This window comes from Panthera leo, chromosome C1, assembly GCF_018350215.1.
Source record: "Panthera leo isolate Ple1 chromosome C1, P.leo_Ple1_pat1.1, whole genome shotgun sequence".
In the NCBI taxonomy this organism is placed as follows: Eukaryota; Metazoa; Chordata; class Mammalia; order Carnivora; family Felidae; genus Panthera; species Panthera leo.
This window is the reverse complement of record NC_056686.1, coordinates 13,842,486-13,861,190: the sequence shown is the minus strand read 5'-3', so window position 1 is coordinate 13,861,190 and position 18,705 is coordinate 13,842,486. Positions and strand designations below refer to the sequence as shown.

General features: G+C 44.5%; 1 protein-coding gene across 4 annotated transcripts in view; it reads left to right on the top strand.

The window, feature by feature from the left end:
• Nucleotides 1-18,705, top strand: part of UBR4 (ubiquitin protein ligase E3 component n-recognin 4) — a 131,679-nt gene that overhangs the window by 3,367 nt on the left and 109,607 nt on the right. For all 4 annotated transcript variants that reach the window (XM_042951688.1, XM_042951686.1, XM_042951687.1 and 1 more), the window contains exons 2-14: nt 5,089-5,186; nt 6,409-6,512; nt 7,279-7,408; nt 7,521-7,660; nt 8,171-8,273; nt 8,395-8,536; nt 8,696-8,820; nt 12,050-12,174; nt 12,773-12,832; nt 12,918-13,108; nt 17,102-17,201; nt 17,337-17,474; nt 18,512-18,629. In XM_042951688.1, the coding sequence (XP_042807622.1) occupies nt 5,089-5,186; nt 6,409-6,512; nt 7,279-7,408; nt 7,521-7,660; nt 8,171-8,273; nt 8,395-8,536; nt 8,696-8,820; nt 12,050-12,174; nt 12,773-12,832; nt 12,918-13,108; nt 17,102-17,201; nt 17,337-17,474; nt 18,512-18,629 (1,574 nt within the window). The remainder of the gene's footprint in view (nt 1-5,088; nt 5,187-6,408; nt 6,513-7,278; nt 7,409-7,520; nt 7,661-8,170; nt 8,274-8,394; nt 8,537-8,695; nt 8,821-12,049; nt 12,175-12,772; nt 12,833-12,917; nt 13,109-17,101; nt 17,202-17,336; nt 17,475-18,511; nt 18,630-18,705) is intronic.

The window sequence follows — 18,705 nt, the reverse complement described above, 5'->3', positions numbered from 1 at the left end:
ATTCTGTGTCTCCCTCTCTCTCTGACCTTCCCTACTCATGTTCTCCCTCTCCCTCTCTCTCTCTCTCTCTCTCTCAAAAAAATAAATAAACTTTAAAAAAATAAAAAAAGAGAATTATGGAAGTATTCCCTATATATAGGATTACGGCTGTCGAGTATAGGACCAGATCAGCACCATACAGATGCTGTGGTGGGCTTTGTTTTGTAGGTAATCAAAGGTTTACCGGCCTAGGCTGCTACTTTACTTTCGGGTTTGCCTCTTGCATCTGTGGTTCCCTTTCTATTGTCTTGACTGCCATGTTTTTCTTCCTTGCCTCCGGGGACCTTCTATTTTTCTGTTGCAATCTGCTACTCTCTGCTTCTCTTTTAGATGTCCTGACTCCATCAGGCCAGCTCTTCCTTCCTATCTGGCAGCCTGTTCATTGAATTCCTCCCCATTTGATCATTGGGGATGATAACTTGCCCTGAGACTACTTTGTGCCCTACCATTCTACTTGTTGTCTCTATTCTTTCATACCTTTATAGTTGCATTTGAACTTTGGGTTTGAAGAAAAGATAAACAGAATTCCTAGGTCTAGCCCTGTTTATTAAGTTTGATTTTGTAGCCAAACTGTAAGACAAAGGAGGAATAGATTCACATGGGTAAACTTGGAAGCATACTTTCAAAAGTATCCTTTGAGGGGTACCTGGGTGGCTCAGGCGATTGAGTGTCTGACTTCGGCTCAGGTCATGATCTCACTGTAGGTGAGTTCCAACCCTGTGTCCAGTTCTGTGCTGACAGCCTGCAGCCCCGCTTCACATTTTGTGTGTGTGTCTCTCTCTGCCCCTCCCCCCACTCACACTCTGTCTCTCTTTCAAAAATAATAAACATTTAAAAAGTTATATGGGGCGCCTGGGTGGCTCATTCGGTCAAGTGTCCGACTTCAGCTCAGGTCATGATCCCGCGGTCCGTGAGTTTGAGCCCCGCGTCGGGCTCTGTGCTGACAGCTCAGAGCCTGGAGCCTATTTCAGATTCTGTGTCTCCCTCTCTCTCTGACCCTCCCCATTCATGCTCTGTCTCTCTCTGTCTCAAGAATAAATAAATGTTAAAAATTTTTTTTTTAATTATAAAAAAGCATCCTTAGATTTTTAAAAGAAAAACATATCTGAGTTTACTTAAAGAGGAGTTGATTTTTATTTTTACTGTCTGTGCTAGCATGTCTTTTAGTAGTAAAGATTGAAAATCTTTTCAGTGCTCTTACTTTTCCAGACCAGAAATGGAGCTAGAACTAGCTCATTAGAACACATGCCATATTTGGGATTGATTAGGATAATTGCTGAATGTAGCCTTATGTTTTAAGGTACTATCAAATATGGCATTCCTTTCTTAACTCTGTGTAAGATATGTTGGTGACCATAGTTGTCATTGACCCTTGATTACCAAAAAAAAAAAAAAAAAAGAAAAGAAAAGAAAACGCCGCTTTCCCGTGAGCCAGCCCTTCCTAGGCTTCTCTGGCCTCCTTAATGATAAATCTCTTTCTGTCTCTGCCTCCCAGGTGTTCTATAAAATTTAGGCCAGAGAGACCTACTTGGGAAGGCAGAAGCTGTTACAAACATCCCTATTAGATAATGTTCTGTCATTTCCTAAATATCTTAAAAGGGAGAAGAGGATACATTAATGTCATGATCTTTTGAATTTACATGCAGTAGGACTGAAGTTCACGATTGACCTACAGGGGGAGAAAAAAAAGCCTGCCACCAAATGATAGAGCAAAAGGGTGCGATTAGTCCTCATGGCTGGTTAATGCCTCCATGTCTTAGTGTCACATTCACCACAGGTTTGTCAAGAGTGTGAGGAAGGTATCTGAAGGCTTTTAGTTCTTTGGTTAACATGTGTTAAGTACTAGTGACACACAGCAGATGTTCAGTGAGCATATATTTTTTAATGCTTTTATTCTTTTTGAAGAAATTTAAACTTTTTGTGCACGCTTGTGCAAGCAGGGGAGAGGGGGCAGAGGGAGCGAGACAGAGAATCTTAAGCAGGCTCCACATTCAGCGTGGGGTCTGGGGCTGGATCCCATCACCCTGGGATCATGACCCGAGCCTGAATCAAGAGTCGGACTTTCAACAGACTGAGCCACCCAGGTGCCCCAGTGTTTTTATTCTTCAATGTATTCATTATGCTTATTTGTTTCCTGATTGTAAGTGTCATAAACAAGCATAATGGATTCTCTTCTTGGGGGTTTATGATTCTGATGAAGGGAAAGGGGTTTGGGGAGTTTACAAAAAAGATATAAATAGTATGTTATCTAGGAGGGAGAGGGGAGGTGAATCCCTAGTCTTTTATTTTGTCCTCTTGGATTTCTACCTTTTCCTAAAAAAAGCTAGATATTTCCAGACCCAAGCCAGTTCATTTTTACTTACATGTCAAATTGGATTTCTCTGACCTGGCTGCGTAGCTGCTGTTTTCCTTTGTACTCTGCCTCACATTTATTTTGTATGGAATATACATGTTTCCCATTCCATGTCTTTCAGCCCAAGTGCTGCTGTTGGAATGTTTGTTAGAAGAAGCAGATGTTTCAGGAAGATAGCTTGACTGCCCAGAGGAGAGAGATGTTTTTACCTATAATTTTATTTTTCTTTCTCTTTGTTATATTTGTGTTCAGGTCTTCATTCTTCCCCATTCCTACCTAACTTCTTGCCCTTTGTCCCATTTTTTTCCATTCCTTTGTATCCTCTGGTGTCTTGATGTCTCAGATTCTTGGGGAATGAGGGAGGCAGCAAGTCTTTATCAGGTGACTCGTATACACTTGTTTCTTTAAAATCAAGAGGTATGGTCCTTTGGACCACAGGTCCACATGTCCACATGTCTACTCCCTTCTTCTTTTCAAATTAATTTCCCCTAGTTTATCCTTAGTTGCCCTAAGCAAATTGTAAGCGGAGCTTGAGAGTGCTCCATTTTTTTCTATGCCAAGGTCCATCTTTCCTCAAAGTGCATTCTTGTTTCTTTATTGGAATAAGGCAGTTGTGTATTTCTAGGGCAGGAAGGAAGGTTGGTTAAATCACAATGGGGCAACATTGAACCAGGCAATTAAATAAATACGAGTTTATTCTCTTATTTTGAATTTCTTTCTTTTTTTTTATTTTTATTTAAAAAAAAAATTTTTTTTTTTTTTTAGCGTTTATTTATTTTTGACACAGAGAGAGACAGAGCATGAACGGGGGAGGGTCAGAGAGAGGGGGACACAGAATCTGAAACAGGCTCCAGGCTCTGAGCTGTCAGCACAGAGCCCGACGCGGGGCTCGAACGCACGGACCGCGAGATCGTGACCTGAGCCGAAGTCGGCCGCTTAACCGACTGAGCCACCCAGGCGCCCCTATTTTTTTTTTTTTTTTAACGTTTATTTATTTTTGAGGCAGAGAGAGACAGAGCATCAACAGGGGAGAAGCAGAGAGAGAGGGAGACACAGAATCTGAAACAGGCTCCAGGCTCTGAGCTGTCAGCACAGAGCCCGATGCGGGGCTCGAACTCACGGACCGTGAGATCATGACCTGTGCCGAAGTCGGACGCTTAACCAACCGAGCCACCCAGGCGCCCCATTGAATTTATTTCTTTATCTGAATGGGAATGAAAGAAACAGAATAAGTTCATCCTTTGGGTGGGCAGTTTTTCTTTTAGCTTTGGTAAGCCTGCTCAGCTGAAAAACAGGGATGAACACCTCTGAACTTTTGAAATAAAACAGAGAGGGTAAATGACTCTGTAAAATACATCAAATTACAGGGTGGGAAGACTTTAGAACAATGACTAAAAAAATGTAAGGATGGAAATGAAGGAAGAACTAAGTAAGTGAGGTAGAAGTAGGGGATTTAGTAGGGCGTTTTATGCTGAGTAGGATACCAGCATGTACCAAATGTGATGGTCACCAGAAACTTTGAGCGTCACTTGGTGCTTAAAGGTTTTTGTTTCCTCTTTTTTTTGTCCATCATAGAAATGATCTTTGGTGGGCAGGAAGATCCTTGCACGTCATAGGTGCTCAATAAATATTTTTTCTTGGTGAAGAAAGATATTCCAAGATAAGGAACTAATCTTTGGTAAATCACCATTTATCCTCAATAAATCCCCACATAGTAGAGTGTTTGCAATGCCAGACTCTTAAGTGCTGTTTGAGATGATTCATCACTCTCCCTGGCACCTCCCTAGTGTTGAACTTGTCTTTTTGGCTCCTGTGTTGATTTGGCAGGTGGATAGAGTCCTGACTGTGTACATTTCCCTTCCCAGTGTGATCCTTCTTATTGGAGAATTAACTGACTGAAAAAACTATTTAGCCACAGCCCTCTAGTCTTTCCGTTTAATAAGAAACATTTTGTTTTATTTTGTTTTCATTGCCTTCTTGTTTCTTGGGTTGTGGATTAGGATCTGATTTGATAGAATGACATAAATGTATATGGCTTTAAGACCTAGGTGGACCCCAGATTTTCACAGAAGAGGACAATTTCTTCAGCTAAAGATAAGGGGATGTGGCTAAAATCCCTGAATTTGTTGTGATTTAGCTGTGTCCTGGTTGGGGATGTGGGGAGGTGTGGAGATAGGAGAACTCTGGTACCTGGTAAATTTTAGGTTTTAGCACTGATCAGGTGATTTCTGCCTGCATTGTTATTCTTTTTAAGTTATTTGTGTTATGGACTGGCCTTGTTTGGTCTTCAGAATGGGTTACCATGACCTGTGTTCCCACTACAGTATTTTGAGTGTGCTGGTCTACCCTCTTTTGGCCAACACATGCCATTATTAGGTTTTGGTCTTTGCCAACCAGTAATACAGGACAAAATGGCATCCTGTTATGTTTTTACCTGTGTTTTTAAAATTCTAAGTGAGTTTGAAAATATTTCCTGCTTCTTAGCCATTGCTGTTTACTAAGTCTGACACCTTAAGCAAGGTGCTTGATTTTAATTTGCTAAGCTTCACTTTCTCAATCTTGAATATAGGGATGGTAACAGTGCCTCTCAACTAGGGTTGCTGTAAGGATGAAGTAGGGCAATGCCTGTAAAGCGGATGGGCATCTGGCAGACAGGAAGCACTAAATAAATGCTAGCTGAATTATTTTCTTTGCAGCGAATCCGAAATCCTGCACCATGAGAAGCAGTACGAGCCCTTCTACTCCTCTTTTGTTGCACTTTCCACACACTATATTACAACAGTCTGCAGCCTCAGTAAGTATTCTACTCTTGTTACTCCTTGCCAAGGGCTTGGGAATAGGGGAATTGTGTCTCCTCTTTGTAGGGTGTCTGAACAGGTTGTTAATGAAGTTGTATTTTAGCACTCTTAACCTGTTCACCCAGTGGTGGAAACTGCTGTCAGTCTGATAAGGCTCTGGAAGTTCCTTTACCTGGGCCAATCAAGGGGGCTTTAAAAACCACTTGGTTTGGATACCTGCTTTATAACCCATTAAGTTAACTTTCCTTCCGTTCTTAATCAAAAGCATTTTACTGATTTCACACATGCACGTGTAATTACTAGCGTGTTAATTTCTGGGAGTCGAGGCGGATGGGTGGATACGGACCTGGGGTTAGCAGCCACTGACGAGGGCTCTATTATTCCTTATTTGGTTTGGTGAGAAAGTAAATTCTCCTTTTGTGTTCTCTGGTATCTCAAGGGATTTCAGTTTCAGTTCCCATTCTTTTAAACTTTTTTTTACCCTTATTTTCCACTATTTCTGAATTTTTGCGTTTCTCTTTTTTAAAAAAATCCTAAGATAGTTCTGAAGAATTGTAATTATTTGTTTACTTAAATAGTTTGCTACGCATGTAAAATGAAAGGAAGGTATAGGGTCGCTCAGTAATCTTCAGGTGTCCAGTGCTGTTTATTATAGGCGCTGTTCCTGTTGAAAGAATCAGTTTTAGCTTGAAGAAATTTTGTGTAGGAAGCCCTTTGCAAAAGGCATTTAGAACCTATGGGGAAGAAGAGGTAGTATGTTCTAATAGTTGAGAGCATGAACTCCAGAGTCAGACTTCCTGGATTTGCTTGTGGCTGTGTGACTTTGGGCAAGTCATTTCATCTCTGGTGTAATTTCCTTATCTGTTTAGAAAAAGGAGGGGGGAGGGAAACAATAATAGCTACCTCTTAAAATTGGTTTAAGGATTAAGTGGATTAGTATGTTTGAAGTGCTTGGTACTTATTGTGATGTATATCCTATTATTATTAATTTCCAGTAAATATAAGATAGGTTGATCTAAAAGCAGTGGATGGCTGTCAGTGCCAGGATGCCTTTGTTTGCGCCTTAGATTGTTGGTTCTGAATGATTCTTGTCATAGAATGACATCGGGAATGTCGGACATGTGGAGCTCAATGGTTGTCTGGTTTTGATGTACTGACTGTGAGGCTGAAGCAAGCTGTAGCAGTCTGAGGTTAAGTAAAGCTTACTTGCTTTCTCAGTTCCCCGGAACCAGCTTCAGTCCGTGGCAGCAGCCTGCAAAGTCCTGATTGAGTTTTCTCTGCTACGTCTGGAGAATCCAGATGAGGCTTGCGCTGTGTCCCAGGTGAGAGTGTCGGGCTCTTCCGGGGCCCTTCTTTCGAAGTAGAACTTTGACAGACTAGTGGAATGGTGGAGAAGGGGTGGCAGAGAGCAGGGGTTGGTGAACATTTCCCGTAATAGGCCAGAGAGTAAACAATTTGCTGACCATTCAGTCCCTGTTGCAACTAGTCTCTATCTTCTAAACTCTGCCTTTGTAGTGTGAAAGCAGCCACAGACAATACGTAAATGAACAAGCGAAGCTGTGGTCCAGGAAACTTTATTTACAAAAATAGGCAGTGGGCTGAATTGGGGCTGTGGTTTGCCAACCTCCTCTGGTTGCACAGGCTTTTGCAAGGATTGCAGAGTGTCACGTTTCCAGGGACCAGGTCAGTAACAAAATCAGTGAAGTGTGCCAGCCACAGCTATTAAGGGCCAGTCGCTGTGTGGCTCCAGCCGATTGTTGCCAGGCAGGGGTGGAGACTCAGTTGCTCTATCTTGGGGATTATCAAGAGAGATAAGAAATCTGGATTTGAATGCTAAAACTTCCATGCTTTAAAACGTTAGCTAAAACTTCAGATAAAAAACTGAAAATCCAACAGCAACACTTTGAGACTAATGAGACAAATTTGCAAGCCAGATGTGGTCTGAGGACCATCAGCTTGTGATCTCTGCTTTAGTGTTTTTCCTCATTTCTATTCTTGCTAGCAAGCTCAATCTGGCCCTGTGCCAGTTACAAGTCCCAAAAGAGTAGCATCTTCTAAAAGACATACTTGAATTTGTTGTCTTCTCAGAAACACTTGATTCTCCTAATCAAGGGCCTGTGCACTGGCTGTAGCCGACTAGACAGGACTGAAATTATCACGTTCACAGCCATGATGAAATCCGCCAAGCTGCCACAAACAGTGAAGACGCTTTCAGATGGTGAGCGTTCGTTTGCCAGACCCAGTTCCTTGGCTGCTTCCCTGGCCAACTTTCTCCCGCTCTGCCTTCTAGCGGTACTCTGCTCATCCTGTTTTTGGTTTTATATTTACAGTGGAAGATCAGAAAGAGCTGGCCTCACCAGTAAGCCCAGAGCTGAGGCAGAAGGAGGTACAGATGAATTTTTTGAATCAGCTGACGTCAGTTTTCAACCCTAGAACTGTAGCATCGCCGCCCGTAGGTCCACAGACTCCGGTGAGTTACTCCAGCCAAATGTCCTCACCCCTTGGAAGTTGTTAAGATGAGACTACTAGAAAAAAGTAACAAATGCATCTTCTGTTTGCGACATAAAGTGATTAAGTGCCTATGATAGAAAGAAATAGAATAATACAAACCAGAAAAAAGCAAAACTTACCCTAACGTTCTGTCCACTGTTGTTACTCTTTGGATGGTCATTCTTCTGAATTTCTCAGTGCAAATAAACGTGAAGAGCACGTACATTTTTCCGTCAAAGGTATCACACTCTGTACTGGTTGTAGAATATATATATTTTAAAGCTATATATATATTTTTTTCTCTTCTTGGGAAACTGACTTGTATTTTGCCTACATTAGAGGGGGAGTTGCCCCTCACTAACTGGGGAGTCTGAGGAGTATCCGTAGAGCTGCTTCGTTTGGGTGCTTGTTTCGATTCTGACTGCAGGGCTGTAGTCAGCAGCTGGTGGTGTCATGATAGGCCTTTCACGTGCCTTTTGTTTCTCTTTAGGCTGAAGGAGAAAGTGAGGAGCAGTCATCCACAGATCAAGCCTCTGCTGTCAAAACCAAGAATGTGTTTATAGCTCAGAACGTGGCTAGTCTTCAAGAGCTTGGTAAGACTCTTAATCATCGTCAGAAAGCCGGTTTCTCTGCTTTCCAAAATTTCATACGAGGAAGAGAATCCAGCAGCAGACAGAGGCCTGTTTGTAAGGTTGAGCCTTGTCGTTGATTCAGGTGGCTCAGAGAAGCTGCTGCGTGTGTGTTTGAACCTACCGTATTTCCTGCGCTACATCAATCGGTTTCAAGATGCAGTGTTGGCCAATTCTTTCTTCATCATGCCTGCAACAGTAGCCGATGCCACTGCTGTTCGCAACGGGTAAGGGGCTCAGGCTGTGTGCTTTACGTTCTGATGCTGCCCTCGGAAAGAGAAACCGGTTAGCTTTCTGTGGCATGCCGACTTTCTTTAGTGATCAGAATAAGAAGCAAGGGATTGACAGAGACGTTCTTGTTAACCTCCTCCTCTGTTATGTTCTAGTTTTCATTCACTGGTGATTGATGTTACCATGGCGTTGGATACCCTATCTCTACCTGTGTTGGAGCCTCTCAATCCTTCTCGTCTGCAAGATGTGACAGTCCTCAGCCTAAGTTGTCTCTATGCAGGTGAGAGGTGATGATGTCTGTTCTCATTTTGTCAGTCAAGTACAAGTACGCTTTCTGGAAACCATGAGATCCTTTTTTTTTCTTTTTGCTTTTTAAATTTTTTTTTTAAATGTTTTTTTATTTTTGAGACAGAGACAGCATGAGCAGGGGAGGGGCAGAGAGAGAGGGAGACACAGAATCGGAAGCAGGCTCTAGGCTCTGAGCTGTCAACACAGAGCTCAGCACGGAGCTCGAACTCATGAGCTGTGAAATCATGACCTGGGCCGAAGTCGGATGCTTAACTGACTGCGCCACCCAGGTGTCCCAACCATGAGATCCTTCTGAGTGCTCTCCCCGCCTGACTTGTGCCCTTCCCCCTGAGGATCATCTAATGTCTCATCTAGGTGAAATGAGGTCTCAATAGGAGTCTTGTAAATTATCTTGTTGTTCCACTGCTGGTGTTGTTATTATGTGCATATTTGATTTTATAGTATGTGCAGATAGTAAATGTCTGTGTAAAGCAAAATGCCAAGTGCTGTTGGGATATTGAGATGAACAGTATCTGATCCTTGGCCTCAAGGAGCCTACACTGAGAACAGTTAGGACCGCAGGGTATGACATGAGATGAACAGTATCTGATCCTTGCCCTCAAGGAGCCTACACTGAGAACAGTTAGGACCGCAGGGTATGACATAAAACAGGAGATGACAAAAAGCAGTAAGAGGAGTGTAGCACGGCTGGGTGTGCGAAGTAGAGAGAGAGGGAGTCTTGCTGTGGGAGCAGGTTTGAGGAAGCCTTCATGGAACAGGTGGTATCTGTTTATATTGATTATTCTTCGTGCGCCCACAAAATCTCCTCTCTTCCTGTTGATCATGCTGCCTTGGAAGTGGGGCCTGACATCTGGCGTTCACTCACTTTTAAGTTATGACAGTGACTTTTTACCCCAATTCACTGATCCTTGATTTCAAATAGCATAGTCCTGGTATGTCTTGGAAGGTATAACAATTTCCTTTGTTTACTTGGCTCTCTGAGTGAGGATTTGAACAGTCTTGGAAACTTGACCTTGGGGACCATCACGAAATTGCTGAGGTTGATCATCTCCCTATATTCTTCCAACAGCTTTATTTTGAACATCTGGATGCAAATAGGAATTGGGTAAAGCAGTAGTAATGAAGAAGTTCTGTTGATGTGCCTGTAGGGCAGGTGGATTTTCAGTAGGGCTATCCCTAGGCAGAGGCAGAGGCAGAAGCAGGACTCAGAGTGTCCTAGAGTCTGGGGGCACATACTGTATCAGTGTGTGTGGAGAGGAGGGGCAGGGGGAGAGGATATGTGCTTAGTGGGTATTGTACAGTGGGAAAGAAAGGACACAATCAAAGAGGTCTTAGAAATGCAGGCTAGGGGCACTTGGGTAGCTCAGTTAGTTGAGCATCCGACTCTTGATTTCGGCTCAGGTCATGATGCCACGGTTGTAGGCTCAAGTCCCGTGTCTGCACGGAGCCTGCTTAAGATTCTCCCCCTCCCCCTTCCCCCCTCCCCTCCTTCATTCCCTCCCTCCCTCCCCCTCTGTCCCTCTCCCCGCTTGTGCTGTCTCTAAAAAAAAAAAAGAGAGAGAAATGCAGTCTAAGTCATTTGGCTTATGTCTTATAGACAGGAGAAACCATTGAAGATTCTGAGCTATATTTTAGGAAGAACATTCAAGTAGCAGTACACAGGACATTTTGGCATGGAGAAATTTGGAGTCTGGAAGCTCTGTTAGGATTTTTTTTTATAGTCATTCAGGCGAGACACATTAAGGGCCTAAGCTAGGGCAGCAGCAGTAGGAATAGCAAGCTAAAGATACCTGTGAAGATACGTTCTCTCCCAGCCCAATTCCAGTGTTTATTTCCTTGTCCTCTCTGCCTTTGATTTTTGCAGTTTTTTTTTTTTTAATTTTTTTTTTTTTAACGTTTATTTATTTTTGAGACAGAGAGAGACAGAGCATGAACAGCGGAGGGGCAGAGAGAGAGGGAGACAAAGAATCTGAAACAGGCTCCAGGCTCTGAGCTGTCAGCACAGAGCCCGACACGGGGTTCGAACTCACGGATTGTGAGATCGTGACCTGAGCCGAAGTCGGACGCTTAACCGACCAAGCCACCCAGGCGCCCCGATTTTTGCAGTTTTTAAGTTGGGGTTTGTTTCAATTATTAGGGAATCTCTTGAATATTACATGGCCGTCAGTATACTTGGTAATGGTTAAAGAATCCTTAAAAATTTTTAGTCGGATTAAAATCCCAGAGTTGGTTTGTTGAAATTTGATGGCCTGGGATTTGACTTAAAGACAAGGATTTGATGTCTTTGAGGAACACCAAGAGTGGAATGTTTTTCCCTGTAATCTTGAAAAAATTGAAGATATCTTGTGATGTCTTTAAAGTTTTAAAGTTAATAGATACTTATTTCTAAAGCAGTTTTAGGTTTACAGAAAAATTGAGCAGGTTATACAGAGTGCCCGTCTACCTTCTGTCCCCAGTACGGTTTCCCTTATCATTAACATAGTGCATTAATAACAGTACGTTTGTTATAATCGGTGAATGCACTGTTGATACACTATTAACATCTGAGAAGTCTGTTGTTTACATTATGGATTTCTCTTTCAGACAGTTCTGTGGCTTTTGACAAATGCATAACGTCGTGTATTCGTCATCACTGTGACACAATAGTTTCACTGCTCTGCAGTCCCTTGTGCTCTACCCAGGAATCCCTCTCTCCTACCCCTACCCCTGCCCCCTAGAAATCACTGATCTTTTCACTGTCTCCATAGTTTTAGCTTTTCCAGAATGCCCTAAACTTAGAAGCAGTCTGCTTGGATCCCGCATTTAAGTTTCCTCCGTGATTTTTTGTGACCTGATAGCTCGTTTTTTGTTATTGCCGAATAATACTCCTCGTATGGGTGTGCCGTAGTTTGTGGTACTGCATCCACCTGTCGAAGGGCATCTTGATTGCTTCCAGTTGTTGGCAACCATGAATAAAGCTACAATAAGTATTTGTGTGCAGGTTTTTATGTGGATAGAAGTTTTCAGCTCATTCAGCTAAGTACTTAGGAGTGTTGATTGCTGGATCTCATGGTATCACTGTTTAGTCTTGCCCTGTGGACTTTACTGTCTGTGATCAAATCATGGAATTACCTTTGGGTAGGTTGTTTTATGGTTCTGTTTTGGTGGGCTCGTGGGACTGCCATGATTCGAATCCATGCATCTTTCTTTTTTTCCTCCAGGCGTGAGTGTGGCAACTTGCATGGCCATCCTGCATGTGGGTAGTGCCCAGCAGGTGCGGACGGGGTCCACGAGCTCCAAAGAAGACGACTACGAGAGCGATGCGGCTACGATCGTCCAGAAATGTGTAAGCCATGCCATCTGGACCCAGGCACTGCCATTGTTCTGTGAGGAGATAGGGTCAGGCCCCCCTCTCTTCCCGGGTAGAGCAAAGGACACGGAGTGCTCTCCAACCCTTCCGCTCGGGTAACAGGTCTGAGTGGTAGGTGTTTGGCGTGTTTGGCAGCTTGGTTGACTCTGCAGAAAACACTGCATCTTCGTGTTGGCAGTGGACCCTGTGGGCGAGGAGTCATTCAGTCAGCACACGTAGTTGAAGGCGTGCTGTGTGTCAGTGCGCTTTTAGTGAAGACACACGATACACGAGATAGCCGCAGAGAATGCTAAGCATGTAGGATGAATCAGTGTGGTAAGCCGTGATCTGATGTGGGCCTGGGGTATTGTTTTAGATTGGGGGCAGGGGACACCGCTGAAGAGGTGACATAGGAGCTGGATATAGAGAGTAGTCAACACCATGCGCAGGTCAAGGGAAGTGTGATGGGATTGTATCATTAGAAAGTGCCTTGAGGACATTTGATTTTATGAGCGAAGTGAGTTTGGGTGGGATTAACATTTGTAATGAAATATGACAGCTTGCTCAGCTTTTTGTTATGTTTGATGTTGTGCAGCTTGAAATATATGACATGATCGGACAAGCGATCAGCAATTCCCGCCGGGCCGGTGGAGAGGTAAGAAATGTGTCTCTGCTACATTCCTGTCTCACAGCCTGTAAGATCTCTGTGTTCATACTTTGCTTTTGTGCCTTTTTAACAGCACTATCAGAACTTCCAACTGCTGGGCGCCTGGTGTTTGTTAAACAGTCTTTTCCTCATATTGAACCTCAGCCCTACTGCCTTGGCTGATAAGGGGAAAGAGAAAGACCCACTGGCCGCACTCCGAGTCAGAGACATCCTTTCTCGCACAAAAGAGGGAGTGGGCTCTCCTAAACTGGGGCCTGGAAAAGGGTATGTGTCTACTCAATTGCTACTCATGTTTTGTTTTGTTTGCCTGCCATTTTATCTTGATGGGGAGCTGGTGTAACCCCTCTTGTCTTTGCATCGATGGAAACATTTGCCTTCATACTTGGTTGAATTTAATGACTAAGGTGATGACCATCATCCACTGTCTCTACATCATAGCTGTGTCATTTTGGATAAATCGTTCATTCTGATCTTGTTTCCTTATCCATAAGAGGGGGAAATGTGTGTGTAACGTATTTCAGGGGTTTTATTTATTTATTTATTTTTTAACGTTCGTTTATCTTGAGGGAGAGCGTGCGCAAGCTGGGGAGGGGCAGAGAGGGAGAGAGAGAGAATCCCAGGTGGGCTCCATGTTATTGGTGCGGAGCCCATTGCGAGCCCATTTGAACTCACAAACGTGAGATCCTGACTTGAAGCGAAATCAACAGTCGGAAGGGCAGCCGAGCGAGCCACCCAGGTGCCCCTATTTCAGGGTTTTTATGAGGGTCAAATCAGAAAACAGTGCTTCTGTTTTGTGTAATGGGCCTGTTTAACTTTCAGCTGATGGCTCACTGCATGTTTAACCTCTAAAGAGGATTCTATCGGGTCCCCCTGCCTTGCTTCCTAAAATGTTTGCATCTGTTTGGGTGAAGTAAGCCCTGCTTGCTAGGAGAGAAGTTAGGCATATGACTTCCATGTGGCTTGACGTTTTCTTTTCTGAGCCTAGGCATTTCTGGGTTTTGTTTGCTATTCAGTCCCTACCACGTGTTCAGCTGTCTCTGGGCACGGAGGACGTAGCACTCTTCAAAGCAGTGTCCTTGCTTTGATGGAGCTTCTTTTCTTTTCTATTTATTTAATTTTTGGGACAGAGAGAGATAGAGCATGAGCAGGGGAGGGGCAGAGAGCGAGGGAGACACAGAATCCGAAGCAGGCTCCAGACTCTGAGCTGTCAGCACAGAGCCCGATGTGGGGATCGAACCCACAAACTGCGAGATCATGACCTAAGCCGAAGTCAGATGCTCAGCTGACTGAGCCACCCAGGCGCCCCAATGGAGCTTCTTTTCTAACTGGAGTGACCGTGAGGAGATACACTAATACGTTCATGATAACTTATCGTAGGAGTCCTGTAAAGAAAAATAAATCAGAGTAAGGGGCTAGCAAGCTAGTAAGGGGCTGGTGTTTTAGTTAGGGTGGTGAGGAATAAGCTCTGAAGACAAGACGGAGAGAACATACGTGAGGTGGCAGGGCGAGCCATGCAGATTTTGGGGGTAGAATTGTTCAGGTTTGGAGATGGGGGTTTGATTGGCATTTTTAAGGATCAGTTAGGTCCGTGTGGGCTGGAGTGGAGCCGTCCAGGAGGGAGCGTGGAAATTAGATCAGAGAGGCAGCCCGGGGCCAGATCTCCTAGGGCCAAGTGTAATCTGTAAGTCATGGAGGGTTTTCCCCAGGAAAGTGATCCGATCTGACTTACTAGTTATTGGCGATGTGAGAAGCCAGCTTCTGTGAGGAGAACAGACTGCAGGGTGTAAGGCAGGAAGGAGGGCGGGTAGGAAGCTGATGCATTTCTGCAAATGACAGAGCTGGTGGGAAAGGCAGAGAGAAGAGGTCCAAGGGGTATGTGTTTTGAAGGTACAGCTGACAGGATTTGCCGATGGCTTGGATATTGAGTGTGAAAACTAGGACCTCAACATTTTTTGGCAGGAGACAAAAAATTGTGTAATTTACGGAGGATGGTATGATTTACGGAGACTGGGAATACCAGCTCAGGAGTAGCTGGGGTGGCAGGAAGGCGAAGAAACACAGAATGTCATCTTCACCATGCCGACTCTGAGATGACTGTCACATCTCTCTGTGTGAGATGTAGAGGAGGCGGTTGGCATGGGCGTCTGGAGTTCAAGGAGGGAGTCAAATTCTGGACCTCAGTCAACAAATTATTCACTGAGTTGTCTTCTCTGTCCCAGGCTCTGTGTCATTTCTGGAATGCTGTGATGTACAAAAAAAAAAAAAAAAAAGGACATGCTTCCAAGAAACACGAAGAGAGATGTCAAATTGTATCTAGAGAGTATTATAATAAGGGCGTTTGGCCTGGTCAGAGAAATCAAAGCAGGCTTCCTTGAGGTGTCAAGCGAACTGAAATCTGAAATAGACGTTGGGATGGTAGACAGTAGACACTAGGCAAAGAAGGGAGGTAAGCACATTAGAGAGAACAGTAGTTGATAATTCTGTGAGTGTCTGCACTCACTGTAAAGGGACGTGGGAGGATGCCAAAAGGTCTGCCCACAGAAGTAAGTTATGGGGCGCCCAGGTGGCTCAGTTGGTTAAGCGTCAGATTCTTGCTTTTGGCTCAAGTCATGAGCTCATGCTTCATGAGTTTGAGCCCTGCGTCGCACTCTGTGCTGGCAGCGCGGAGCCTGCTTGGGATCCTCTCTCTCCCCTCTCTGCTCCTCCCCTGCTCGCTCTCTCTCTCTCTCTCTCTCTCTCAAAATAAGTAAATAAAACTTAAAAAAAGTAGTTATGTTTAAAAAATGGCTTATTGTTTCTTAAGATTTAAGAAAACCTGTTCCTTGTGTAAGTTACAAACCATAAGAAAGGGGGGGAAAATCACCCCAATTCTACCACCCAAATCGGTAAACATTCTTCCAGATGTTTTTCTGTGCACGCATTCAAAATGTATACGTTTACAGAAGCAGGATCACTGTTAGAAAACATCGTAGACGTTTTCTCAGTGCCCGTATTAGGGATTCACTGTATCTAAGCATTCCACTATGTAAATAGGCCATAGTTGACTCTAATCACCTTATTGAAACACTTATTTAGGGTGTATGAAATTTCTGGTTTTGATAAACTGTGCTTTGATAAATCTTCTAAAACATAAATCTTTGTGAAGTTGCTTAATTATCCCCTTGGGGTAAATACCTAGAGGTATGAATGTTAGGACAAAGGGCACACTTAGGTAAAAATTTGAAATGTTTTGTCAGACTGTTCTGATTGCATTCTTACTTAGCAGCTGTGTGTGCACGTGTGCCCGTTTCCCCAGGTCTGCTTTGAAGTGGGCATCGTTAGTTTTCACATTTTCTAACGTTAAAGGAGGAAGTTTATTTTTGAGACCAAACACAAGTGGGGTAGGGACAGAGAGAGAGGGAGACACAGATCTTTGACAGTGGGCATTGTTAGGTTTCACGTTTTCTAATGTTAAAGGAGAAAGTTTATTTTTGAACACAAGTCGGGGAGGGACAGAAAGAGAGGGGGACAGAATCTGAAGCAGGCTCCAGGCTCTGAACTGTTGGTGCAGAGCCCGACGCGGGGCTCGAACTCCGATGCTGTGAGATCGTGACCTGAGCCGAAGTTGGATGGTGAACTGAATGAGCCACCCAGGTGCCCCAGCGTTAAAGGAGAAAGGTGGTATTACATTTCTCTTACTCGTATTTCTTTATTAGTGCCATTGCAACTGCCTGTGTCCTTTGCCCCAGTTTTCTCTTTGCTGTTTGTCCTTTTTTCTTACTAATTTACGTGCACTCTTTGTGTATTAGATATTCTAATTGTCATGTGGCCATTTGGACAGAAAGAAAGTTTTACATTCAGTGTGTCAGTCTTCGTTCTTATTCTCTTTGGTTTGTGCCCAGATATTTTACAGAAATTGGCAATCTTTAACTTTTTTCTTCTCGAAAGAATGACTTCAAGTGTCCTAGCAGCCTTTGAATGTCAGCATCTATACATCACCCGGTCGATTCGAGCTGAGAGTTTAAATTCCAAAGTGCCGTGTACTTGGAAGTCTTTCTTTTCCTCTTGGGGTGCTTCACCTGAAGCTTATGGGTCCTCAGGCGGGCCGTGGGTGGGCTTCAGGGAGACCGAGCTTCTGAAATTACATGCACACATCGTGTGTGCGTTTTCTTCCCTCCGGGGCAAGGTTCATAGGTTGTGAAAGGGGTCTGGGACCCCCGCATGGCAAGACCCCCTGTGCTGAGGTGGTGAGTTGTGTTTCTTCTCTTCTCTGTATAGGCACCAGGGCTTCGGGGTGCTGTCGGTCATACTGGCAAACCACGCTGTCACGCTCTTGACCTCTCTCTTCCAAGACCTGCAAGTGGAAGCACTGCACAAGGTGAGGGACTGCGCGCAGGGGGTCAGCACGGCGACGCTGGCTTCGCTCCTGGGGAGGCTGCCCTGAGCCGTCTGATCACGGGGCTCCTTTCTGCGCCGTTGGGTCCGTAATTCTCTTCTGCCTGCTTCCCTTCAGGGTTGGGAGACAGACGGTTCCCCGGCGGTCCTGAGCATCATGGCCCAGAGCACCTCCATCCAGAGGATTCAGCGGCTGATCGACTCTGTCCCGCTGACGAACCTGCTGTTGACACTGCTGTCGACCTCCTACAGAAAGGTGGGTGGGGTCGCGCCGTGGATGATCTGCAGGATCTCGTGTAACCCTCTCAGGAGGAAAAAGGCTGTACGCCGTGGCCTTCATAAACTCAAAATTTATGGTAATGTTTTGAAGATGAGAGGAAAGCTTCAGTGATTCCACACCTGAATCCGTTACTGATTGTCAGCTTTTTTTTGTGTTTATTTATTTTTGAGAGAGAGAGAGGGAGAGTGAGCACGTGTGTGTGCTCATGAGTCAGAGAGAGGCAAAGAGAGAGGAGACACAGAATCTGAAGCAGGCTCCAGGCTCCGAGCTGTCGGCACAGAGCCCAATGCAGGGCTCGAACTCACGGACTGCAAGATCATGACCTGAGCCGAAGTCGGACGCTGGACCGACTGAGCCACCCAGGCGCCCCTAAAAAAATTATTTTTATATTATTTTTAAATTATTATTATTATTTTTTTTTTGAGAGAGGGAGAGACTCAGAGCAAGGGAGGGGAGAGAGAGAGAGAGACACAGAATCTGAAGCGGGCTCCAGGCCCTGAGCTGTCAGCGCAGAGCCCGACACGGGGCTCGAACTCACAGACTACGAGATCATGACCTGAGCCGAAGTTGGAGGCTTAACCAACTGAGCCACCCGGGTGCCCCCTGATTGTCAGCTTTGTGATGCACATGGCTACTTGGTTCTTTGTGACAGCGGTCATATTTTCATTTTTTAATTAAAAAAAAAAAAAGTTTATTTATTTATTTTGAAAAAGAGAGAAAGAGAGTGCAAGCAGGGGAGTGGCAGAGAGGAAGAGAGAGAATCCTAAGCAGGCTCCGTGCTGTCAGCCTAGAGTCTGATGCGGGGCTCGATCTCATGAAACGTGAGATCGTGACCTGATCGAAACTAAGAGTCTGAAGCTTAACAGACTGAGCCACCCAGGCACCCCAAGAGATTTTCTTGGATTTAGAGGAAGAAAGAAGACACGGAGAAAATGTCTTACGTGGTGAATGAGGTGAAGTAGGGCGGCTCCATTTCTGTGACCATTGGTTCCAAAACCTTGCTGTTTTCCTAGGCCTGTGTCCTGCAGCGTCAGAGGAAGGGCTCCATGAGCAGTGATGCCAGTGCCTCTACTGACTCAAACACCTACTATGAGGATGATTTCAGCAGCACAGAGGAGGACAGCAGCCAAGGTAGAGGCCTCTTTTCCATCTCCCAGGAGATAGTTGCAACAGGAAGTTTCTCCATTGGCTCGCTTCCGTTAGTTTC